This window comes from Stegodyphus dumicola, chromosome 8 (genome assembly GCF_044657685.1).
Source record: "Stegodyphus dumicola isolate Sdum_Otavi_A_Nest chromosome 8, ASM4465768v1".
NCBI classification, from domain to species: Eukaryota; Metazoa; Arthropoda; class Arachnida; order Araneae; family Eresidae; genus Stegodyphus; species Stegodyphus dumicola.
Genome location: NC_140775.1, coordinates 21,663,982 through 21,691,276, shown reverse-complemented (window position 1 = coordinate 21,691,276; position 27,295 = coordinate 21,663,982). Strand labels below are relative to the sequence as shown.

At 34.0% G+C, this 27,295-nt stretch overlaps 1 protein-coding gene across 1 annotated transcript in view; it reads right to left on the bottom strand.

Annotated features, from left to right (window-relative positions):
• Nucleotides 1-27,295, bottom strand: part of spir (spire type actin nucleation factor) — a 269,005-nt gene that overhangs the window by 53,875 nt on the left and 187,835 nt on the right. The window contains exon 2 of the mRNA XM_085821663.1: nucleotides 21,500-21,537. Coding sequence (XP_085677789.1) covers nucleotides 21,500-21,537 — 38 coding nt within the window. The remainder of the gene's footprint in view (nucleotides 1-21,499; nucleotides 21,538-27,295) is intronic.

Genomic DNA, 27,295 nt, shown 5'->3' with positions numbered 1-27,295 from the left:
TATGTTTTGACATTTTCAGCAATATTTTTCAGCATGTGTGCTCCGTTTCTTAGCTTGTTACAGAAGTTTTAGCTTTGATAAATACATCAATGTCAAAATTTTTTAAAAATAATACCATAATATTTTTACTCCAAATCAGTATGGAGAGTTTATAGAGCAATCTGATAATCTTTTCATAATTCACTATTTTGAAACATAGAGAAAAATTTATTTACTTATTTTTTTTTTTTTTTTCCATGGTGTGGCCCTCTCTATTTAAAAAAAAATTACATTTTCAAAGAAAACTGCTTGAAAGAAATTACAGGGAAACTTAAAAAGTCTCTTTTAACACAACTAAGTTCTGTATTTTAGTTTCTAAGAATGATAAAGTAAAATCCGACATAATGCCAATTTACATTATACATACTCCAGTTGACAGTATTCGTTCCATGTTAATCTTGCCAGCTTCGCATAATATGTTTAAAACCACTGTTTTAAAAATACTGACCTACGTAAAATAATCCATTATGTACAATACATATTCAAGTTGTAGAAATGATTAGCTTTTTCGGAGAGCCGTGAAAAATCAACTGCGTGTCAGTCAGGATTCGAATAACGGTAGTTACATAACATTTACACCACAGAAACACGTTTGAGGAATACCATAATTCCTTATAATGGTGTGATAAGGTGGCATAAAGGTTCTTTGTCTAGGATGAGTTTTCAGAGTGCAATAGTTTTCATATCAGTAGTGAAATCCTGGCCGTTGTTAATAATTCCGGTTGCAGCTTCGAAGGTCACTCCAGTGGACAAAGAAATAAAAGAAGTCTTTTCATCACGGTCAGGAGATGGACACTTTGTTATGTATAAGTGAAAGAATCATCCCCACCCCCGGGGAGTTCAGCGAAAGTAAACGCAGAGAGATATATAAGTTGGTTTCCTGAGAAGAAGGAAAAACTTTCCTGTTTGGAACTATGGGTATGGAACTATAATTCCTCGTGTATAATGCGATACAGCATTTTTCCTGTTAACAAAATTCTGAAATTACAGGACTAAATATATCCAAGTCCCATACTGTCAAGATATGCAACTGTTAAGGTTATCGTCTTATTAAAATTCATGTTATTGTTAAAACTTGAGTTTGAAGTTCATTTCAACCCTGTGTCACAACCCAGGGTTTGTGTGGCGGTTTCGGCCACTATACCACAATGGTATTCTATTATACTATTTTACGTTCGATATTATAAACGAGCATTGAAAATTAAGAAATGTTTCTTTTCTCAGTTGCCGAAAACTTGCTCAAAGGCATTTGTCGAGAATGACCTAATCTATCGGTCATGTAGCTATCTCATTGTCAACAACGTTGCTGAGGGTACACCACAGAAGGTAGATCAATATCACTTGTAAAAATCTCATACATAGAACCAAGCCTTACGCGGGAATTGAATCTCTACTCTTGGTCTGAGATTAGCAGTTAGCCTCTGCTCGCTAATGTACTGTCCGAAATGGTAAATAAAGTAAAAACCCAACAGAAAATCTCGATTACTCAGATAATAAAAGAAGGCAGGTGACATGTGACGGATGACGAGGATGGCTGGCGTCTAACAGAAGTAAACAGGCATATGCTCCACGCCCTTCCCTATCCAGACGCAACAAGCAATAAAAAGCGTGTCCATTAGTACTGCGTCCTATGCTGATGAACATACCCACTGGAAACAAAATATAATTGGATAATCTATCAGTGGCCAAGTACTTGCAGCAGTAAAGAACTGAAAGAAATTAAGTGATTTCTTCAATCCAATTCATCCTTCAAATGCATTTAAAAGAGTTAGAATAAGTTCTTTAAGTTCATGGTGTTATTGTTTATCACTTTATATTATTTTGTACAGGCACAGAGCCATAACTAGGGTTTCCAGCGCCCAGGGACAACTGAAGATTTCGGGCACCCTTCCTATTTGCCAAGAATGGAAAACATGTCATTCTAAAATTTCTTAACATCAATTTGGCGCCCTCTGGATGTTGCGCCCGGGAACAGATGTTCCCCATTTCTCCCCCTACCTACGCACCTGTACAGGTGCATGTGCTGTTTCCAACTGGAATTCGTAAAAAACATTCATATCCGTGTTTAGAATGTAGTATTTAGTTATATTGACAGACATCGCGAGAAGCTTTACTTGTACAGGAATGTAGCTGAAGTCATGGTAGCCAGGATTACTAAATGATATAAATCACATCCGTAATACATTCCAGAACTGATATGATTTTTACTGTTTTAAAAATTATGTTGGTATTATGCATGTGTGGTAAAAATGCAAATAAATTGAAAAATGACAATTTTGTCTGCAACTAAGTATCTCCGTATAGGCCGACAAGAAAGTGGTTAGTTACTCCCGTACCGAAGGGCCCAGGTTCGAATCCCAGAGAAGGCATGGATGTAAATTGTCTGTCCCTTCATAAAAGACAAAAATGGCCCACCTATTAGGTGTCTCCATAATAAGGTTGCAGAGATATTAGGTATTTTTTGGGAGCAGGAGAAGTGAAAAATAAGCGACTCCTTCGCCGGGAATCGAACCACGGACATCTGGAATACGCACCCAGCGTGCAGACCTCTACAACCACGAAGGCACTCTAAGAAGGCAGAAGAAACACCTTATAAGGTGACCACCGCTTCCGGCCTCAGTAGTGATCAGTACTGATAACGCCTATAATGCTATCTGGGTACATAAAAATGTTATGTCGCTATTTAGCAAAGTCGGGCATTCAGAGTCTGGTAGCTTACCCAAATGCATTAGTTGATTGTTCGTTATTTATGATTTTACGCTGTGTTTTTAATTTATTACACTGTTTATGAGTTTTGTATAACAAAATGAGCAGCGAAGAAATTTATATTGTGCAAGAAGAGCGTCAGTTAATGGAATTGACTCACAAAATATGATTCTCAGTAACAGTGCTTAGGGAGAATGAAGATAAAATGGGGATGATGATAAAATTTATGATAGTGGCAACAAAAACAAATGATAACACAAGAATACTTTTTACTTTTGAAGTAAGTTAAATTGACTATGCTGGACTGACAGAATGCAGGCAAAGTGCCAAAAGAATGAACCTCAAAAGAACTTGTAGTCAGAGGTGATTCAAGACTGTCCGTACAGAACAAGACATCAAGGATGTATTAGATGCCTTGTTATTATGAGATGTATTACGGAAAAAGGAAAAGATGAAATATGTGTTGCTAGCGTTTTTGGAAGAGAAAGTTTATCTGTTGAGACATTGATCAAGGAAACTCCTTAGTACTGGTGAAGTTTTAGGTACATAAAACTGATTTATTATTCCAATTGCTTGTTTGTAGCTTCTACTGTACAAACTGATAACGGTGACAGATAAGTTAGCACTAAACGTATGTAATGTATCGCAGAAAATTCATGCAATGAATTCATGCACTGCATTAAATTCATGCAGTGACCAATACCTTCATTCGTCGAGGTTTTAAATGGCTTCAAAACATTTCTTGTTCTGATGAAAACTATCGATTGCTTTATAAGGTGTTTCTCGTGTCTTCTTAGCGCGCCTTCGTGGTGTGGTGGTCTGCACGCTGGGCGCGTATTCCAGAGGTCCGTGGTTCGATTCTCGGCAAGGGCGTTGCTCATTTTTCATCACCCCTGCTGCTAAAAAATCCTAATGTCTCTAAAGAAGCGCCCGAACTAAAAGAGTGGTGGATGATGATTCTCCACACCCAGGCGATTGGGTGGCGATTGGCGGTTGGGTCCCCTAAACCCAAGTCGCCCTTTAAAAGGGGGAGTATATAAGGTATTTCTCCAGCCTTCTCAGCGTGCCTTCGTGGTGTGGTGGTCTGCACGCTGGGTGCATATTCCAGAGGTCCGTGGTTGGGTTTCAGAGACCCAAACTCTGAGCTTTAAATACGAGCTACATTACGAATTTTAATATTAACACAACCTAGGAACTCTAATCAATGAGCTTGTTCCATTAATATGTACTTTTTATAAAAATCCCTTCCCTTTGGCTCCATTTAACTGGTGACCTTATTAACAGGTCCGATTAAGAGAGTGTGAAGACTTGGGCACAGGATTCTTTTGAAGCCATCTCAAGCAGATTTCTTAAGGTTTCACTAAGAAAAAGCAAATTTTTGAGAAATTACAGGAAGATTTTGAGAACTAAAACCGATGACCTTTAAATCTCTTTGGGATATATAAGTATATAAAACTATTTATAAACTAGCGTTATATAAGTATAGCGTTATAAACTAGCGTTATATAAGTATAGCGTTATAAACTAGCGTTATATAAGTATATAACGCTAGGTCCATAAAAGCCTTTATTTTATGGACCTAGCGAATGCTAAATCTGGATCTACTATCAACCAGAATGGACAGTTTATACAATTATTTGAAACTGTTTCTAACTAAAACGTGAAACAGTTCCAGCGTATAAAGCTTCATTTAATGCGCAGTAAAATTGCATAATCAGGCACCTCTTATAAATGATCACAAATCCTATTCAAGCACAAGCTGCCCAGCAAAATGGGCAGCAGACGTCCATTCTTGTGTCCTGAGCACCCACAAGCTCAGTGACCTACTGCCAGACAACGCACGCGATTGGGATTAACCCCCTCCACGCCTCAACAGGAGCATTTCCGGATTTTCTCCCAATGAAAACCGCATAACTGGACCGCAAGATTAAGGTCCGTCACACATGCACAACAAGCAAAGGAGGGAAGTGGGAAAAGACCATTGTGGGATGAAAAGTTTTTAGATGGCATCAAAGCGGGATTAAAGTATGCGAAGGTCGTTAAGCGATATACACAGCATACAGTCCCCTGAATCGAAACTGGCAACAGAGATGTTTTGGAATTGGGGGTGCTTCCTGCATTATGGCAGTTGTTCCCTTTGTGTGTAATCGTTCGAATTCGCAGTACTTATATATCCCAAAGAGATTTAAAGCCAGGGTTTATTTCGGCTTCCAGAATAATCCTTTCAGAGAATATCACCACAGAATTTTATGAATTAAATTATTTACAGCCAAACCTGCATGTTTTATATGCGGAAGGAATATGAATCTTTCATTATTGCATTTTTAACACCATTTATAATGCAATAAATTATAAAATGAAAGCCCTTGTATGTTTTGCCAGACTTAAGCAACTAAATAATAATAAGCGAAATAAATCTGCTTACTTTGAAAGTACCGCTTCCTTAGTGAGAAAAAAACCTGCATTTTTGAAAAAGGAGGAAAACAAAAGAGATCTTACGTCTACGATAGCTTCCCATATATGAGCTTGATATGTTCAATGTATTTTATTAAGAAAGATAATTAAATGGTCTAAATATCGAGCTCTGACGATTGATAAGTAAATAAGTCTTCTTTTAACTTAAAAATTAAGCCGATAAATTATTTTTATATATTTATTTTAAATTTCAGGTTGCGCATATTGTAGAGTCATTCAGTTATTTTGAAGCATGTGATGTGAAAAATGTGCAACGCCCTCGCCGAAACTCGAACCCTGTACCTCTCGAGTGTGCTGGCCCTTACACCAAGAAAGCATGCTAAGAAGGCGAAAGAAATACCTTATATACTCCTCCTTTTAAAGGCGACTGGAGATTAGGGAACCCAGTCGCCAAATCCTGGTGGTGGAGAATCATCATCCATTTCTTTTTGTTTTAGTTCGGGCGCCACTGTAAAGTCATTAGGTTATTTTGAAGCATAGCATGTGAAAAATGTGCAATGCTCTTGACGGGACTCGAACCCTGGACCACTCGAATACGCGCCGAGTGTGCTAGCCATTACACCACGAAGGCATATTAAGAAGGCTTTTAACTTATAAATATAAGATACGTATTATTTTCATACTCATTTCTATCTGAAATAGCATTACCTTATTTGTAGACCGATATGGAGAAAATTATTGCCAACGCTGTAAATTTTGCTAAGGTCTAAAAAATATGGTTGCAATTATTATATTATAGAGGTATTGCCTTTTTACTTCCTTGTACGAAGTAAAAAGGAAGTATTGTAATCGCGAAAAGTTTCAGGCAGCATATTTCAACGAAAATATCCATTTTGAACGCTATCGAATGCAATTTAACGATGTTTTTGCGTGATATCTGTACGTAAGGACAGAATAAAATACTCTTTTCCTTCAAAAGAAATTATAAAACTGCTTTAAAATGAATTCTGAAGAGAATTTTTCGTTGCGTCTGTACGAACGTATGTACGTACGTACGTGCGTGCGTACGTACGTATCTCGCATAACTCAAAAACGAGTAGCCTCAGAACGTTGAAATTTTGTATATAGGACTGCTATAACATGTAGATGTGCACCTCGTATTTTAGTTGCAATCGGTCGCAACAAACGTATATAAATGTATTTATATATATATCCACTCTGTTACCCGGCTAAGTGATCTCAGTTTCTTTACTCTTATATGTTTATAAATTGTACATTTTTTGCTTTAAAAATGATTGAATTATGCTGTTCTTATCTTCCGGTTAAGGTTTTTATGCCTTTAGTAAATCTGTGTGCAATATTTTTAGAATTATCAACAATTTTAAAGTTGTTTAAGTGTTGCTAAGCCTAATAATTTTTTTGATGACGGCCATTGCTTGTTTACATTTGAAACAGCAGAATAGTGGATTTGTTGCCAATCTAGAGAAACTTAGCTTCGCAGCAACAAAGATAACGCCTTCATTTATTATTGCGAATTAAATCATGCTTATTTTTTTCTGGAATTTGTTTCGAGGAAATAAGTGCTTAAGATTTACTTCGTAATTTTTAATACAGATATTTTGAGTTTTTATGTATTTTTGCCTTGTCGCGAAGTCAGAACTGAATTAATTGAATGAGAAATACTCAATCGTCGGTGAAAAACTGTTTCTTTTTTGTTTTGTTTGCTTAATTTCTTTTATACATCGTTGTAGATTTATTATAGTATTTGAATAGAACATGTGGCAACGATTAGATAATTCTTTAAATGATATAAATTTTGAACGAAATATAATACTGTTAAGTGAACTTAGCGCCAGAGTTTCGCTATGGTAAACAAATAGAGTGAATTTTCAAGGATGCATTTATTCTATTGTGATTTATGCGTGTTCGGCGAAGTAGGATTTAATTCAGTCCAATAATTTTAAATAAAATGCAAGAAAAAATGCGTATAATTTAATATTCCATACAAGGAAGTCATGTGGTGTACACATCAGATTTTTTTATTCCAATTTACTAATTTATTTAGATGCTTTAAGTTTATATATATATATATACATAAATGTGTGATAATTTAAAGAGAATAATTTGAGATTCTCGTTCATATTTAAAAGGCTTTTAAGGTGTAACAATAAGAACCAAAATTTAAACATAAAAGTTAAACTTAAGATAATGGATAAAGCCAACGCAGGAACCTCTCATAATATAACAAGAGTTATGAATCATTTTCCAAGTCATTATACTACGGATCAGCGGCAATGCGGCCGTTAAGGTTGCATTTGCAAGTCAAAGTACGAAAAACGATATTATCATTTACGATGTTTATGAAAATGTGCTTAGTCGTCGTCGATCATAATAGGGAAGAATTGAAGGAGTGGGAGGAAATTAGAAAGAAAAACACCTGCTGGCGTTAAACTGTAACCAGAAGAATCAGATAACAGGTTCTGAATCTTAGAATTGCTTTACTTTCTTTTATTCTTGTTTTCAAACTCTAATTCAACTATTTATTATTTTTCTCACTTTTACTTTCAGACTCTGCCTCTCGTTATTTAACTGTTAAGGCAATTTGAGAAGTTATTAGTTTAGAAAATAACAAATTTGCAGTTGATTTTGACCAACATTATAACACCCTTAATCCAACAACATATTCTTTTATCTTAAGCTGAATGATTAAATTACAAGAAAATAACTTTAAAAAAAAAAAATAAATAAATCTGAAAGCTTTCAGATTTTAAATTACGTTCAAAGGAGCTTTTTTTTAACGTTTTGTGTGTTACCTTTATTTATTAAATATCATGTTCTTTGCACTTAAATATCATGTTCTGATGTAATGTACTTCTGCATTAGAGATGATATAATGTGATAGAATGTTTTTCTGCATTAGAGACATCATTTATTAAATATCATGTTCTTCATCATAAAATTTAGTTCAATAGCAATGCCGCAAAAAATTTTAAAATGAGCATATCTTTAGAATTTCCGATATACAGTTCCGTGAGCTGGAGATAAAAGTCCCCCCCCCCGTTGAGTGTTGCCATGGCTCGCTTTGAAATCCTTGAGTTTGTTAATAAAAAATTCGTTAAAGTTCTGAAAAATATGAAATCGATCATAAAACAAATTCCAAATTTCAAATTTGGTCTTCCACATGCCCATATTCGTAGGAGGATTACGTCATTCAAAATTCGATGGCTCTATGTACCGTCGTTTTATCACAATGCGAGAAATAGACATACTTTTATGCAGAATTTTCATTATATAATTTCTTCAAATATAATGCAGGACTCTAACATTTGGAGGCAACAGTTTGAAAAGTGAAATGACATTTATAATGATTCAACGCAAAATCGAAAACGAAAACAATAGTCCTTCAGGGACAAAGCCCCTTTGGACTAAAAAAAGTCATGAAGATTAGTCATTTAGAGGTAATTAAAGCCTTTTTAGAGATTACACTATTTATCACAACGTTTCAATGGAGGGAAAACACTACAATAACAGCAGGTCTTATTCTAAGAAAAGATAAAGGAAACCGGATAAATCTCAGAGTATCTGGGCTAATTAAAAATCTGTGCGATCAGAAAGAGTACGTCTCTTTCTTTATAACCGTTGCATTAAACGCAAGACATGATTGTATTGAAACAAATCTGCAGAGTTTACATTTTAGTTCGGCCCAGATTTTGAGGGAAGTCAGACAAGAATCTCTCTTCTTCAAAAGAAAAAAAAAAAAAAAATTGCAGAACTTTTTTCTCACTTTTTCTTGCTCCTCAAAGCGGGGGGGAGGGATTCGATGGAACCATCTACTAAAGTTGCTTTTTTTTTGCTTAATTTTAAATTTTACATTGCCATGTTATCTTTCAACGACGGATGCCCTCCAAGTATTAAGATTAGGCGAGAGACCATCGGTAAAATAATTTTCAGAAATATTATGAATAGTCTGTAGAGACGTTTTGATTTTTTTGGAGCAAGAGAGATGAAAAATAAGCAACACCTTCGCCGGAAATCGAAACACTGACCTCTGAAATACCGGCTCAGTGTGCTGACCACTACACCACGAAGGCATGCTAAGAAGGCGGGAGAAATACCTTACAAAGTAACGCATTTATTTGACTTGAAGGTAAAAAAAAAAAAAAAAAAAAAAAAAAAAAAAAAAAAAAAAAAAAAAATTGTAATTTAGTGATATTTTTAAGATACAAACATTAATAATAAGCTTTCACTAAGTTCATTTATGGTGTTTCACAGTGAATGGAATTCCGTCGTCGATTTTAACCTATTTCCTGATAAGTTATCGAGTTCAAAATTTGTATATATGTACAATGTATGTCGATAACAATGCAATGTGATGAACTGAGTCTTCGAATTTCAATTTACATTTTTTCATTTAATTTTTAAACGATATTTCGCTCACATCTTCTGTAAAGGAACATACCAAGATATCAGAATTTTACTGTTTACACCATCGAATAGAGCGGAAAAGAATATTTTCAATGAAACTTGCATGGGAATTGTAACTTACTGAATTTTTAGCGAATTTAAGATTAGCCACAGCGCCCTCTATACTATGAAAATTTCTAACAGACCACTACACCACGAAGGCACGCTAGGAAGGCGGGGGAAATACCTTACATACTCCTCTTTTTAAAGGGCGACTAGAGTTTTAGGGGACCCAATCGCCAAATCCTGAGTGTGGATAATCATCATTAACAGCCTTTTAGTTCGAGGATTTTTTTGGAGCAAGAGAGATGAAAAATAAGCATTATCTTAGCCGGGAATTTAACCGCGGACCTCTGGAATACGTGCCCAGAGTGCAGACCACCCCACCAAGAAGGCAAGCTAAGAAGGCGGGAGAAATACCTTATAAGTTCATAAAATGTACTTCTGCATTAGAGACATTATGAACAGTTCATAAATAAATATAGTCTTTTCAAATTTGTGAAAGTACCTATTTATATGTTTTTAATTATATTTATATTAAATTAATTTAATTTAATTTCTATTTTGAAGGGCATTTTTTTTTTATCAATAGGTTAATGTTATCAAAATAGTCGTGGAAAAACGTGAGTATATTAAGCGGCGCCTACAGTATACGTTTGAATTTCTTTTACTTCTATAATTTTATGATGCGCTGATATGTTATTTGATTAAAACGCTACATATAAAAGGAAAATATGTCATTTAAAGAATGAAAACATAAAAAAATGTAATTAAGTTCTCTTTGTAGGATGGTAGGAAATTCAAGTTGATTTTCCTACCATCCTACAAAGAACTTTCGTCACACCGAGTTTGAAAGGTTCGCCATCACCAAATAAATTACACTGAGGAAAATGTGAAAGTAAACCGCCTAAAGAACTACTCATAATCAAACGTAAAAAAAAAAAAAAAAAAGGGGAGCTAATAATTATGCGCAAAGGTGAATCAAGAGCTCACACAGTAGAAACGACAGTTAAGGGGTGTTAGAACCCCAAAATCTTCAAAAAATTGTGATTTCGGATTTTTGCATTTTTAAATTCTCTACACTTTTATCTTTCTAAAAATACCATTCTTTAACCTCTATGAAAATTAGAACTGTAAAAAAAATCTAGTTTTAATTTGTCATCTACTGCTTTGATTAATGAGGATTTTTACATAAAAACGCATTTTTCTCCAAACGAAATTTTTTTATACTCGATGTACCTTTTCTCAGGAACTACTGCTCACAGGTATCTAAACTTTTTATGGCTTATTTATTAGGTTCCCTAATATTTACTGAAATGAGCTTTTTGTAATAAACATAGAAAAAAATTTTGTTTAAATATTTTGTGTGAGAAAAGTGCTAAATTTTACTATGACTAACAAAATATTCTGTAATTTACTCTAAAATTCAAAATGATTCAAAAGCTCATTTCAGTATAATCAGATAGGTATACTTTAATTACAGAAAAATTTCAAGCTTGTATCTAGAGCAGATTTTGAGAAAAGGTACATCGAAAATGGCCAATTTAACATTGTCGGTATAGGGGTTTCTGATACCCCTTAATCTCGTAACAAAAATTTAAAAAAAAAGGATGGGGGATCTAATTTACAACGCTCAGGTCTGTAGACAAATTCGGACTTGATCCGCCCGCGAGTGTAAAAATAATGTACGTAAAAGAAAATTGGATAAATCCCATCAACGAAATCGCTTTGCAATTTTATTTGCCTAATTTCTTCTTCAGCACTTCAAACTGAGAAGGTAAAAAACTTGTTTTATTTATTTTATTCAGGAGAGAATAAAAGAAGAGCAATGCTGGATGGAGTAAGGGAGTTTTCAAAAACCCCCTACCCCAGCACTGCTCTTCATTCACGGCGTGTTAACGCTGCCGTGCATCACCACTTACTTCTCACACTGTGAATGGAAACCAACTCAAGGTCACAAAAAGGGAAACCTGCAAGGGAAGCGGTTGCCAGCGCTGGAGCGGAAAACCGGTCAACCCGCCTTTTTGAATCTTTTTTTTTTATTATTATTTTTTTTATTTTTACACGTTTGGGAGAGTAAACTTTATGTGGGACGGGTTACAGGTGCTGTAGTTACAGGGTGCAATTAGAAGGGACTTTGCTTACATATCCTACGCATTTCAAGGCATTCGTCCCTAGAGGTTTGGAAAACTACAGATTAATTTGACTGTGGGAGTAGTGACATTAGCACAAAGAATCGGATATGCCAAAGACATTAGCACAATGATTCTAGATGGGAGCTAATGTTCAGGCAAAGCAATAACATTGTGTATGTGTATTCTAGATGGGAGCTAATGTTCAGGCAAAGCAATAACATTGTGTATGTGTATTCTAGATGGGAGCTAATGTTCAGGCAAAGCAATAACATTGTGTATGTGTATTCTAGATGGGAGCTAATGTTCAGGCAAAGCAATAACATTGTGTATGTGTAGATTTTAGTCAAGATTCAAAGACTAAAATCTTGACTCAAAGATTAATCAAGACTCAAAGACTACAATCTCAAGAGTCTTGACTAAAATCTACGCCATACACAAGGTAATTGCTATGCCTAATTTTAGGCTTCTACTTTGGCGTGTTTCTCTTCTGCCTTGATCAATCAGATGGTTTTACTGCATTGAAAGAGAAATTAAAGATCATCTTTTATGGATCCAAACACGGAAATATAAGCTCACTAATTTAGTTCCAAAGTTAGTTAATTAGTTCATTAAATTAGACGCTTATTATAAATATTCAAGCTATGGGAATAACAGTAGGGATTGCGCTACTCACAAATTCTTTGCTTAAGAGATTTGCAGATCTTCACTATTACTTGAAAAAGATTCCCTCCACAGTTACACATTTTCGAAGATTCACATCTCACCGTATAGAGTAATTTTGAAAAACCAGTCTTTAGTTCGTACGACATGGCATTTTGGATATTTTCCGCACTGATGATTTTCTGGTGGAATGTTTTTATAGTAAAAGTTAAAAATAATCAAAATTGATATCAAACATTTTCCGTTTTCTGTTTAAAAATTCAGTAATATACTATAACGCGTATAGCAGTTATGACCACTGATACCATAAAACTTGTAAAACATGTAATATGTAGCCCATCAGTTATGAATTCTTTTCCGTATCTTTCTAGTCTTAGGTGTTTTGACATTTTCTTCTATTTTTAAAGACAGAATCCTCTTTCATACGTTCCTCGACAACTAAAAGTTTGTGTATTCAATAAGGCATTGTTTTCAAATATAATACGCTTCTGTTATGTTTTTTTCTGGTATATCTGCTTATCACCTGCTAGTATTACTTTCAGGCATGTCTGCATTTTCACGAAGTTTCAAGAAAAATATAAACATAGAAAACTGCTCAAAATTTTCTTGCTTCTTTTCCATAAAAAGGCACTCTCTGATAAAAGTCGTTACAGACAACGGTTGGCAACGTTTGAAAGTTGTCAAACACATTGTCAGCATTGCTAGAAGATTGTTGCTAATAAAATGTATCTTAGAAGAGTCAACAGTAATCCAGGGTTTAATTTTAGTTGGAATCCAACGGAGGTCAGCTTCGGTCCTTTTTAGTTTATTGCGTAATTATCTGTAATTTATTAAGTCTGTAATTTATCAATTTATTTAATTATTAATAATCAATTATGTATTATTTAGCTTTTTGTTTTATTTATCTTTTTTGACAGCATTTCGTAGAATTCAGGTACCTTTAATTTCAGAAATTAAGCCTTGCAAGAACCTCATTGAATCTCTGCCTGCCTTTGCATATATTAAATAAAAGAACATTAATAGCTTAAATTAATTCTTTTCCGGAACCGGTTCCTTAGTATTCGGCACTCTGTGCGAAATTATTATATAGCCCCCTACCCTTGTATACATTATATATTGGTACATATGGTTAACCATACACGCTCGGTGCCCCTACACGCACGGCGCCCTACACGGTCGGCGAGCTGTGCTACGGCACAGGCTGCACACCCCTGCAACCGAATCTGTGCTTCCTTAATAGAAAATATCTTTACCGATTTATCTTTGTCTTTTTTCTTTATCTTTGTCTATTTTTTCCCTCTAATTTATTACTGTAATCGATATGTTACTCCTTTATAATTTTTGTTCTAATAGTAACAGATAAACAAAATCTCATCATTCTAATACTTTGGAATTTGACAAGAATTGAGTTTCGTTTGTTTCATGTGATTATGGCAAAGCCTTGAGGGCTATCTGCCTAAGGGGAGGGATGCCTTCGTGGAGGACTTTCTAAAGGAAACTGGCTCGTATACACGTTACACATGGGGAAAATGACGAAAACGCCCATGCAAGGATGCAAAGAGCCCGTTCGCGGGATTCGAAACACGGACCGAACTACTAGTGTTCAGTGACTTTACCGTTCAGCCACTGTTTGGCGACAAGAATTGAGAAATCAGTACGAATGCTTAAATAACTATTTTTATACTTTTTTCGCAATTATATTTTTGAAGCTTACGATTTCGTATATAACAGATAATTGATTAAATGGAAAAACTTTACTCTCTATGCATGCGACTGTAGTTTTCATTTCAAGAAAGGGTAACAAATTTCAAATTTATATCATGTACTCGTAAATGTTCATTAGTTCTACGAAAATTTCTATGACAAGTTGATAAAAATCATTTCGTGTTTATGGTGAGTATTCAGTTCATATCATTTTAAATCAATAATGAACAAAGATTAAAGATTATTTTGAGTTCATTTAATTAAAATAATTTCTCTGTATGAGCAGAAGCATGAGATAAACAACTGGAATTCAGCTTAAATACAAAGTAAATACAATTATTTCACTAGGAAATTAGGAATTCTAAACATATATATTTTTAATCAGTTAGGAAATGCCAATAATCGTCAGTATCAATTACCATTAAGAAATCAGTCAGAACGAACAAACTTCTTTCATATACAATCTTTTGCAAAAAAATTGGAGCACCAAGAAGGACTTTTGAGATCGTGATGAAATTTGGTATGCGAAAACATATTGATCGAACATGCAAATGATGAAAGTTTCAAGGCAAATGAACAGAAATTGCGATCATAGCGCGCATTTCTAGTGCGCAATTCGCAAAGTATAAAACGTGACGGAGGCGGAAAATTTAACTTTTTTTTTTTTTTTTTTTTTTTTTGTTGCTGCTATTGTCATTCCGTTAAGAAGCAACTAAAGATGCCATTACGTCGATACCAAAAACCTTACAGACAACTAAACGACTTCGAACGTGGTCGCATTGTACGGTTGCGTGAAGCTGGGTGGTCATACCGAGCAGTAGGCCGCCATCTGCAGCGTACAGACACTGCTGTGCAAAGATGTTGGCAGCAATGGTTGCTACAAGGAAATTATCCATGAAATGAAGGCTTTGGAAGGCCAAGGAGCAAAAATGCGAGGCAAGATAGGATGACAGTTCGCCAGGCCCGAACCGCCTCAACGGTATCATTGTCGACTATTCAACGCACTACAGCCACATCTACACCTCCCGTGGTACCGTTCACCATCTCACGGCGCTTGTCTGAGGCGGGATTACGCTCACAGATGAATTTAAGACGTTTGCCTTTGACCCTCACAACATCGGCGGAGTCGTCTGGAGTGGTGTCGCAGCCGATCATCATGGCTGCCGTCAGACTGGCATCGTATAGTGTTCAGCGATGAATCCCGCTTCACTCTTGAAGCAGATGACTTCCCTGTTCGTGTCTGGAGAGGAGGGAGCCAGCGGTCCCAATCAGCCTTTGTTTTACAAAGGCATACATCCCCAACGAGACAATGCCAGGCCACATACCGCTCGCATATCTCTGGACTGTCTCCGTGCTGTTGATACTTTTCCTTGGCCAGCAAGGTCACCAGACCTTTCACTAATCGAGCATGTCTGGGACATGGTAGGCCGCCAGAATCAGGATGACATTAGAAACCTCTACCAATCCTTGCCTCGACGAATTCAAGCATGCATTGCCGTTAGGGGCGTTTCGACCAGCTACTAATTTGAACACTCAGTGGGTAATTGTGAGCCGTGAACAGGTTCTATGACCTTGATTTTTTTAATCATTTTATTATCTGTGTATGAACTATACACATATTCAATTTCATCAAAAACAAACACTTCCTTCATGGTGCTTCGATTTTGCTTGCAAAAGAGTCTATGTCATCACTACCGCTTGGAGTAACAGTTCTCACGATGCTGCGTGAAATTTTTATGCATTCAAAAAATGAATTTTTGATTCAAAATAACTTTTTATATCGACTATAAATATACTGTTTCATAGTATAATAGTCAAGCAAATGATAGATCAATTGAAATTTATTTTTCTTTTCAATAACTAAAATATTCCAATTAGTTTAAGTTTTGATTTAGTTTATTACGGCAAAGTCAAATAGGACTACCTGCATAAGAAGAAGGATGCCTTCGTGGAGGACTTTCTGAGGAAGATTGGCTCGTATACACGTTACGCATGAGAAAAATCACGAAGCAGCTACTCCGTTGGGCTGGAATCGAACCCAAATCAAAACTACCAGGGTTCAGGGATTTTACTGTTCTGCCGCTGGCGGACCCAAAATATTCCTATTAACTATTAAAAATTTTACAAATTGTAAGTTTTAAAAATGCTATTCTTCTAGAAGCGTATAAATTAGTTTCTTCTTTCCGAAACAATTTTTACACTTCAAGTAAATAAGGGTTTATATGAAAACATCAAGTGCATGAATTTACATGCAAATCTTTGCCATTTTTTTCCAAGATGTACGCTTTGGACTTCAGTAATCTACAATACTTTAGTAATCACTAAGGATTAAGATAATTATTAGGACACTTCAGTAATCTACAATTTTTACTGTCAAATACGTAGCAGTTAGAACTTTAATTATACAATTTTTAGGGAAGCAAAACTTCTGGAAACACATTCAACTTGTTTATTTAAATAAAAATATCAAAAACGAATTTCTTAGTTATCAAATACTGGTTTTTTTGGGGGGGGAATAAAATTTATCTAATTTAAGTATAGTAAGCAAAAACACTCTGTCTGTTGTTAAGGAGAAAAATATGCTACGACGCGGTACTACATTTTGAACAACATCAGTGCTAGATGAAATTGCCAGAGAAGCTTCAAAAATAGATAAATAAGCGGAAAAGCGATGCCTACTTTTGCCATGGAGAGTGAACGTTTCTGATCGTTAAGTTCTCATTTTCGAAGTTACTGGAGTAGGACTTCAAAAGGACTTAAGTCACGTGTGAAGTAAACAGAGAAAATTACACATTTTTCGTTTGGGATTTGTTGGTAAATGGATAGATAAGTACATATAAATCAGCAAAAAGACTTCTTGAGACTTTGATTTAAGAAAACACGACATTCTGAACTAAGAAATTGCTCATAAATTTCCACCTTTCTTTTTTTCCCAAAGCCTATAAATATTTTTAAGGAAATACCTCAAATATTTTTGATGAAATAGAAGATGGGAAGCCTCTTCGAGCAACAGTTCTATGACCTTTATATACCAAACGGATATTAAAAATTTGTATTCTGGATATATGTCGAATCGCAATTTCGTATCTAAGTAACAAATAACTGCATACATTCATGCAAACATCATTCTTTGAAAGACGGTATATTGTTACCAATTAATCATCATAACAATGCGAAAGGACCCGCGCTGGAGATAATTCCCCCCCTCTTGTACAGTGTTGCCATTGCTCGCTTTGAAATTGTTGAGTTTCTTAATCAAAAACTCGTAAATGCTTTCAAAATATGAAATAGATAATAAAACAAATTCCAAATTCGGGCTTCCAGATGCCTATATTCGGGTGGAGACGTACGTTACCCAAAATTGGATGGCTCTAGGTACCGTTGTTTTATCACAACGCGAGAAACATACATATATTATGCAGATTCTTCATTATTTAATTTCTTTAAATATAATACAGGGCTCTAATATTTGGTGGCAACAACTTAATAAGTGATACGCCGTTTATAGTGAATCAACGCATAATTTCAAACCGAGATTAATAGCCTTTCTGGGTAAATTGCCACTTTGGACTAAAAAATGAGAAAATCTAAAAGCTTTTAGATTTTATATTACGCGCAAAAGTGCGATTTTTTTAACGTTTTGTGTGTTTCCTTTATTTATTACATATCAAGTTCTTCACATTTAAACCACATAAAATTCAATTCAACATCCATATCACAAAATACTTAAAAAACACTATATCTTTAGAACTTCCGATACAGTCTTGCGCGCTGAAAATAAAACGTTTTTTTTCCTTACCGAGTGCTATTGCTCGCTTTGAAATCGTTTAGTTTGTTAATCAAAAATTCATTAACATTTTACAAAATATCGAATAGATAATAAGACAAATTCCATATTTGGGCTTCCAGATGTCCATACTGGAGTGGAGGACTACGTTATTCAAAATTTGATGTCTCTAGGTACCGTTGTTTTTCCAAAATGCGAGAAACACACATACATTGATGCAGATTATTCATTATTTAATTTCATTAAAACATAATGCAGGATTCTAATATTTGGTGGCAACAATTTGAAAAGTGATTCAGACTTTTATAGTAAACTAACGCAAAATGCCAAAACGAAATTAATAGCCCTTCTGAGCTATTGTTTCTTTGGGTTAATAAAGTAAAATGAAATTGTTTTCCAATTACAGGTGAAAATTTTTACTCGTTACATGACCGATACGAAAATTGAAAAGGGAAAGTTAAAGGGAAACTTTGGGAGATTCTTTTATGCAAAATGTATAAGAAATAACATTATTGTCAAAATTGCTGCTTGCAAACGCAAGTCATTTTCTCCTCCTTTTTTTAAATGGGAAGGAGACCGATAATGCCACCTCCCCCCAAAAATAATGCAATTGTAAAATATATCTGCTCCAAATAATTATAAATAAAAGGGCTTCAACTGAATTTCGCAACTCAGATTAGCACCATATTCTATTTAAACTTCATTAGTTCTCCTACACAGCGCTGAGGAACTTTACTTCGGCTACAGCTCCTAACCTAAACAGTTCTAATGTAAAAATTGAACGTTTAATCTCAAATTAACTCCGTCGAAAGGGTGACGAATTGAAAATAAACAATTACTTCATCCCATTAAACTTGAGAATTTAACGTTAATCTACCTTACGATCAAGAGGAAACAAATTAACAGTCGCTATTAACGCAAGGGTAAAGGAAAAGTGATTACACAAGTGATTAAAGTGTTGATCTAGCACTAGCAAAATTACTTGCGCTCGAATATAATGAAGGAAGTAATTGAAGAACGCGTCATTCAGGGATGGAATCCTAAATGAGTTGCAGTACTATAGTACAGAAAGTAGAAAATTTCTAGTACGTGACTGGATATTAATAAACAAAATAACAATCTATTGACATTTGATCCATTGCTAGAAGAGGTTTGAGATATTATTCATGAATCAATTCAAACACTTCAATTGTTTAACTTAAACATCATCAATACCTTCATTAGTTGAAACTCAAGAACATAATCCTTTGAAATGTATTGCTGCTGAATGCTTTAGCAGAGAATTAAATACATCTGCAGAGTGCTGTTTGAAAAAGCTTCGGCGATTTAGAGGGTATGCAAGTTGATTTCATTAAGTATTTGCCAATCAGTACATCGTAGCCGTGAATGCCAAAGCCACGAATTTTCAAATCACTATTTCGAGGAAAACTCGTTTCAAATTTGGTACACTAAAAGTTAGTCTTTAAATGTTTTAAGAAAAATAAAATTACGATTTCTGCATAATAATCTGTACCTATTCACTTCACAGAATACGCACTTCTTTTTTTTAAAATAATGTTAAATAATACTAAAAAATGTCGTATAAAATAGTGTTCTGTTTATTCCATTATGTCAAAGCACTCAAGGGCTATCTACCTAATGGAAGGGATGCCTTCGTGGAGGACTTTCTAAGGAAAATGGCTCGTATTCACGTTACACATATTGAAATTCATTAAAACTACCATACAACCAGACCTTTGTCCGCGATCTGAATTCTGATAGAACTCTTAAGCGTTCAGTGATCTAGGTCACTGTGGGCGCTATTCACTATGACGGATATACGTTTCAAAGGAATTCCGTACAGAAGGAATTCCGCAGCCTTTTCAAGATTGGCAATAAATTACATTTTCTGTAATGGTAAATTACAGGTATTTTGGGCAGAAGACACAGTTTAACATTTGAATTAAATCCGCCTTGATCGGTATGTTAGGTAGCGCTGGTGGCTGCTATATCGTTGAGCTGCGGCTCGAATCCCAGAGGAAATTTTGGATGTTTGCGAGTGTAGCCTGCATGAACGGCATGAGGGCTCTTAAAATATTGGTAAACCAAAATTTATTTCTAAAGGTTGCTGGTAGAAGAAGAATGGGGAATTTTCGGATCTGTCCCTCGGATGTTCTTCACGAAAACGTGGACGGATTTTCTCATGTGCGTATAATCAGTTGCCCTCTGGGATGTACCGGGACAATGTTGACCATGATGAGACGACTAAATGAGCGATGGGTGTTGGTCATTTACGACGAATGCATTAAATTGCAAATGTCCGGACATTTGAAACAACAACAGCGTTTGAAAACTTTAAGTTAAAGTCATTCATAAATGTCGAATTTTTCGAAACCTGCTTTACCCATACAAATTTCCGTTCTTTATCTTAAAAGGAACAAGCAATTTCCTTTCCCGGCTGGCAGTTCTATGACGTCATTTATGACGTCATTCATATCGCATGCCGGCTTGCGATGCTAAGATCGGCCTTGCTACGGGGCGTAACAGTTAACTCAGATAGTTATGCTTTTATTAGCAATGACAGAACGTCATAGTGGTGGCGGCGTAAATGTCATCACAAGAACAATGCAGCATTGCGTTCCACTAAGTGAAAGCTCAAAATAATTCCCATGTTTCGTTTCATGACATTGCATAATCTTGCCATGCAGTGCACTTGGTTGAAAGGCCAAGAAGATTTTTCCACAAAATATAAATTCAACATTTTTTAGAAAATTAATTAAAATCCGAAAATTATAAATTAAGCCTATCTTACAACCCTACAAAAAGAAAATTTCTAGCAGCTTTTTAGTGATCAGAAGGAAGGATTGCGTGATGCAAGCGCATGGTACGCTATTTTACATGTATGTGAAAATATTAATTGTTATTTAATAATTGTTATATGCAGATGTTAGTCGTTATTTAATCTTTCGATAATTCGATTCATCCTTCTTAATACAGAGTAAATACAATTGCTCTAAAATAAGTTCTAGAATTAATTCGAGCAAGTATTTGATAACACATTTTAATTATTTTGATAGATTTTCCAACAATTTAATTTCAAGAGTTTTTAGGGGGGAATGAAATTTTGGAAGCAGTTTTAGTAAAAAAAAAATAGAAACAATATTTTCTTGTTTTTGGTGACTAACAGCTTCGTCTTGGTAAGACAGAGTTCGTTATTTTAAATTTACAAATGTCACCTTAAAAATGTTACCACAATGAGCAAGCTTTATGAGCAAAGTTTTGATATTTTTAAGTCAAGCAAAACATGCTAATTACTTTACTAACTGGAAATTTTTCCCTACCAGCACCAAAGGTAAAGTTATATTTTAGTTTAGAGAATATTCTGAATTAACAATGTTGAAACTGCTCTCATTACACATTACACGTGTTAAATAATTAAGAGAAATTGTAACTAGAAATATGAGTATCAGATGAATATTTAACGAAATAAAGACCACAGCTACCTTTTTCGAATGCATTGCATACAATTTACTGAAACATGAAAAAACTTAACAGAAAAAATATAAAAATGATTCTATAATTATTTCATATAAAGGAAACATCAACTTACCTGGTATTCAGACGTAGCAAGCATTCTGTTTCCCGCATCTGTAAAACAAAATAAATAAGTTAAGAAAAGATAAGACATAAATTAAAAAACACACACAGCCAAAAAAAATTAAAATAAATAAATAAATAAATAAAAATAAAAATAAAAAATGGCGGGACGGAAAATGCAGAAAATGCGATCAATTTTCGGTTTCAAAACATTAAATATGATGAAATTCAACAAAGTTTTCACTCAAACATCTAGAATAAATTACAGTTTTAAAATAAATTATTACTTTGTGATAATATGTGAAAGAGAATGACATCAATTTTGAAATTTAAATTATGCGAAAATTTAACTCATGCTTGGTTTTATGGTCAAAACTCTATGCGTTTCAGTCCAGTATAACACGAGTCCTTCTTCCTCAAAAGAAATACTCTTGCTAAAATTTAACATAAATACCGATCATGTGCCATTTACATTCTAGAATTCAGAGTTATGACCATATAGCAAAAATGAATTTACTAATGCAGAATAAATGTTTCCTAAATGAAACATGTCAGGGAAAAGTCTACAGAATTTTCTAGACTTGTAACAGCTATAATTTCCATTTAACTGTATGATAAAGGAATAAAATAAGCATCCCCACTACCACGCGCTACTCCGTCCCCCTCCAAAAAATAAAATAAAATAAAATTGTAGCTAACTGCATTTGGAAGATTAAATGCTTATAGATTCAAAACATGGAATAAATATCATTCAGAGACGTTAAAATTTGAGCATAGTAGAAGTCTAAATATTCGAAATGGGTTAAACCGGCCATCCGGATATTCAAAAACCTGAATAGTTAGCTTCTCTTTCTTTCTCTTTTCACGTAAATGAATTACGTATTGATTGTAATTCACGTCAGAAAATTATTTTATTTTTCATTTGATTACGTTTTATTTTAACAAAAGACAAATATATATATATATATATATATTTTATTTCTACGAAACAAAACACACTTTTCCTCAGAGAAAATAAGAAAAAAGATGAAAATATTTTACACATGCCTACAAAAACAATCCATGTCTATTCCAATTAAAGTAAAACAATGAAATTTCCCTTTCATTAGATCTAAACGCATAATCTCCCTTTCTCTCTCTCTCTCTTCTTTACTTCATTCCCCCCTTTTTTTAAGTTTATGAAATTCAAATAAAATTATATTAATTGGAACAAATAAAATGCATAATTTATTTCTATTCAGCAGAAGTTAAACTGAGATAAAATAAATAAATAAACTTTTTAAAAAAATCCCAAAGATTTCAAATTTTAACTGCCGCCCAAAAAAAATTTGTTGAGGTTTTTTTAACACTCTCACTGATCTCGCAGTCTGTCAGTTTGCTGTTACACTCACTTCTACTAGCCTTTATTATTATTTATTTATTGTCTTTTTAGCTTTATTATTAAGCATCATTTTCTTCGCACTTACGTCATATACAGTTCAAAAGCAAAATTGCAAAACATTTTTAAAGCAACATAGTAATATATGTTTAGAACAAACGTTCCAGCGTTAAGTGTTGGTATACTTTTTTTCCAGTCTTTTCGAGTGGAGGACTACGTTATTCAAAATTTGATGATTCTAGGTACCGTTGTTTTTTCACATTGCGAAGAACACGCATACATTCATGCAGACTCTTCATTATTTAATTTATTTAAATATAATACAGGGTAATAATATTTGGTGTCAACAATTTGAAAAGTAGTATGCCATTTATAGTAATTGAAGGCAAAATGCCGCTTCGAGACTAATATCCCACTCGGGACTAAGGTCCCTCTTGGACTAACAATAAAATATAGTATATCAAATTTTTACACTATCAGTTTCCAACAAACGTATGATTTTAATAAGAGTAAATAAACATAAAAGTACTTGAGTAAATCAGCAACAAGTTTCATTTTACTTGTATTTGAGTTTTGAAGAACTAACAATCCTGTTAACTAGAATTCTGGATATCTGGAGTCAGGATAATTGGAGTTCTACTGTACATTTGATTTTTTTTAGAATCATGTGAAATCATGCAAATTTAATACTCTAAGACTCATAACACAGGTCGTCTGAATAAAGCCTATTTTATATTTTGGATAAAATAGGAACTGCATGTAAGATTTCCTTAAATCAAATTCTAGAGACCGAGTTTCATATTCGAAAATCATATGCAATATCTTTTATAAACTCCTGTACTTTTATAAATCTTCAATATTCAGAAGTTTCGTCTATTTTACAATAAGACTATTAGTAAAATGAAAATTCAGGCTACAATTTACCTCAATATCTGATGTGTTTTAATATGGTTTATTATATACATTGACCATGGAATTTACTCTATTTCTCTGATAATTTGGTTAATAATTCTGCCGTCGAGATGTGGTTTTCTTTAGTCCAAAAGCGATATTAGTCTAAAAGCATGATTTTGCGTTGTTTCACTTTTCATTCGAGTTGTTGCTATTAGGCAAAATGTAAGATATTTATCATTCAGATTCAATCTGCCTGATATCGACTAACAAACTAAGCTATTTAAAAGTAACAGATGCAGTTCTCCAGAATTTTATTTTTTATTTTTTAATTTGATTGATTTACATAAAAATTCATTTAATTCATGAAAAAATTAGTTAAAACTTCAAAAATTAAATATTATATACTTTTTCGCTTTTCAGAAATACAGAAGATATATAATGTTCTCACGATAGTCTAAATGTATATTCATCTAGTATTCTATAAAAGGTTTTGTTACTAAACCTGGGCCCTCTCTATTCATAATTTTCACTGATAAACCATATTAAACAGTAAAAAGTCCTTTCAAATATCTGCCACTAAATATTATCGTTCTGATTATATTTTAAGAAATTAAATAATGAAGAATCTGCATGGATGTATGTATATTTTTCGCATTGTGAAGAAACAAAGGTTGTTTCTTCACAATGCGAAATATCAAATTTTGAATAAAGCAGTCCTCCACTGGAATAAGGGCATCTGGAAGACCGAATTTCGAATTTGTTTTGTTATCTATCTTATGCAACATACTATATATTATTTATTTTTTATTTATTTGTTGTTTATTTGTATTTTGTGACTCTTTAAAGAATTTTTCATTAACAAACTCAACGATTTCAAAGCGAGCAGTGGCAAAACTGTAAGAAATTCCAGCGCGTGAGATTTTCTATCGGAATTTCTAAAGATGTGCTGTTTTTAAACATTTTTAGCCTAAAGTCTCATTTACTCAAAATGCTCTCGAAACATATATGTGTGTGTGCAAATGAAAAAAACGCCCATTTGAGCATAATGCGAAAGCTAAAAGCTTTCAGATTTTTTTACTTTTATTTTTTTAAATCTGACATAAAGTGAAATCAAGAACGCGAATGCACAAAAATCTTCTTGGTGCTACTGCTATAATCTTGGTAAAACTACGGCTGACAGGCATAAGTTAGAAGGATATCCCATGATCTTCAGAACCAATAAAAGTTTTAAAGATCAGACAAGATTTATTGCCATAGATTCCCCTTCCTTTCAATGCGGATGAATTTAACCCCGCAGATTTGGAGCTTTCAGCGTGATACCATCATGAAAACTAAGCACAAATTTGTTTCGCTTTTTCTGACCTTTCACTACGATTCTTTGTTTTTAAATTCTGGCAATGATGGGATAAAAATGAAAGCAGAAACCATTAGTTGTCAATAAATGATATCTAAGTTACAGGAAGGGGGAAGTCGTCTATGCTAAATAGTTAAGAAACAATAGAACAATAATTATTATCAAAAGGTCTCGAAATGTAAATGATTAAATAATGCCACTGGGTTGTGGATTTTCAAAGATCGTTACATAAATATAATAACAGACTCTGAAAAAAAATGTCGATTTATTCTTACTCCAGATGCTGCGTGAGAATCAGCAGTTAAATAAGCAATAAAAAGCAGGATGAAGCCAAAAAAAAAGGGCAGCAGAATGGTAAATAACCTCATTAAATCGTGTTTCAGACAGCCACACACGTGGTTTTACTTTTTTTAAAGGCAAATGGCTATATATTTTTAGGGCTATATATTTCTATATATAACCACTGTAATCCTGAAAGTATTTGAACAAATTCTGATGTTTACATTTTTAAAAAATCGATAAGCAGTTGAGTTGATTATATCGGTCCATTTTCGGAAGCAAAACGACTTATTATGCACGAAAATATGTATGTAAACGCCAAGGAAGAGCCGCTTCATTTATTTACGATACGTTAAGTTTAATAGAATGGTAAAAGTATGTATTAAAATATCACAAATACTGTGGTGTAAAGATCTCATGTAACTAATTGGTACTCTTGGTTTAAATTGCAACAACAGTATTCAAGTATTGTTATGTTAAAGAAGTTAATAGTAATGGATAATAGGAACTTTGCTTATGGTATGTTGTAAATCTAACATAATTCTGCTATCTTACGGTAAGATGCATTTAGAGGTTTTTAGAATTAAAACTCTACGTTCTATATATATAGCTATTTAGAAATTTCTTTCTGAAAAAAAAAAAAAAAAAAAAAAAGATTTGGCTTAAAATTGACTGGTGTACCTAATGTTAAATTGTATTTAATTGTTTTAATAAGAAATGTCTTATAATTGTATATCTAAGATGTATGTTTATGCAGACTTTTTTTTTCTGAAAACAGGAATTTTTATAGAACTGTGAAAAATTGCATGTCTGAAATCAATATTAATGGCTGAAGTATGTCGCAAAGGACTGATTGTAAATAAGCTGTGATAAATGCATGACGTATGTATTAGAAGAAAAAATTGTAAATCCAGACTATGTATTGAAACCTCTGTTCCACACTGGCCTTGTTTGCCCATGTATCTCTTTGTTTTAAGTCTCAGTAATTGCCGTTTGACCTGCCACCCCACCCCGGTTGTGTGGAACGGGTAGTAGATAGCTTCCGGAGGCAGAGGCTTTAATCCGTGTAAGGCAGTCTGCCAGACTGCAAGGCAACGGAGCCCCTGTTCTCTGGTGTATAATAATAATGGGTTTATGTATTAAATCTTATAGCATTTTTCGTGAAGTTAATTAAATGAAAGGTTTTGGTGTCAACAACTTTTATAGGATCAGGATTTCTTTCGTGGTTAATATTCAATTCGGATGAAGCCGTAAATCAGTAATCTTGTTCAGATTTTCGCTAATAAAGCTAACTTCTTTTATGAATGAGAAATTACGAAGCTTTCTGAAAGAAAGCAAACAGTTACGGAACAAAACAGGTTATATACCATTGACTGATCATCGTTCTTTATATAAATAAAGAACCTTTGAGTAACATTAAAATAAATGCAATATGACTTTTCAGAAAACCCAAAATTTGTTTCCAGAAACAAAACGCAGGTAATGAAAAGAAAGGGGGGAAAGGGGGAGAGAAATATAAATATTTGCTCAGTCCAGAATGTCAGTGTCCAGCTGAGTGCCCGGACGGCGGCTCCATATCCGGAGTCAAGGACTTCATAGACAACGAAGGAAGAATCAACAACTTAATAACTAAGGCCTTCTTCTTCTTAAAAAGACATCACATTAACAATGAATTGCTATGGACAAAATAAGAAGCAAAGAAAAAAATGAAACCGACAAGAGAAAATTACAGAAGAAAGTTGAGCGAACCGTGGAAGAATAAAATAGGTGGGAGACGCTTAATTTTGTTTGCTTTTCGGCTAATGGAATAATCGTGACACTGTGTATTAGAGACACTGTGTATGAGGACACTCAGTGTATGTACTGCGTATTTCCAGTCAAAGACCACACAGTAATCAAAATAA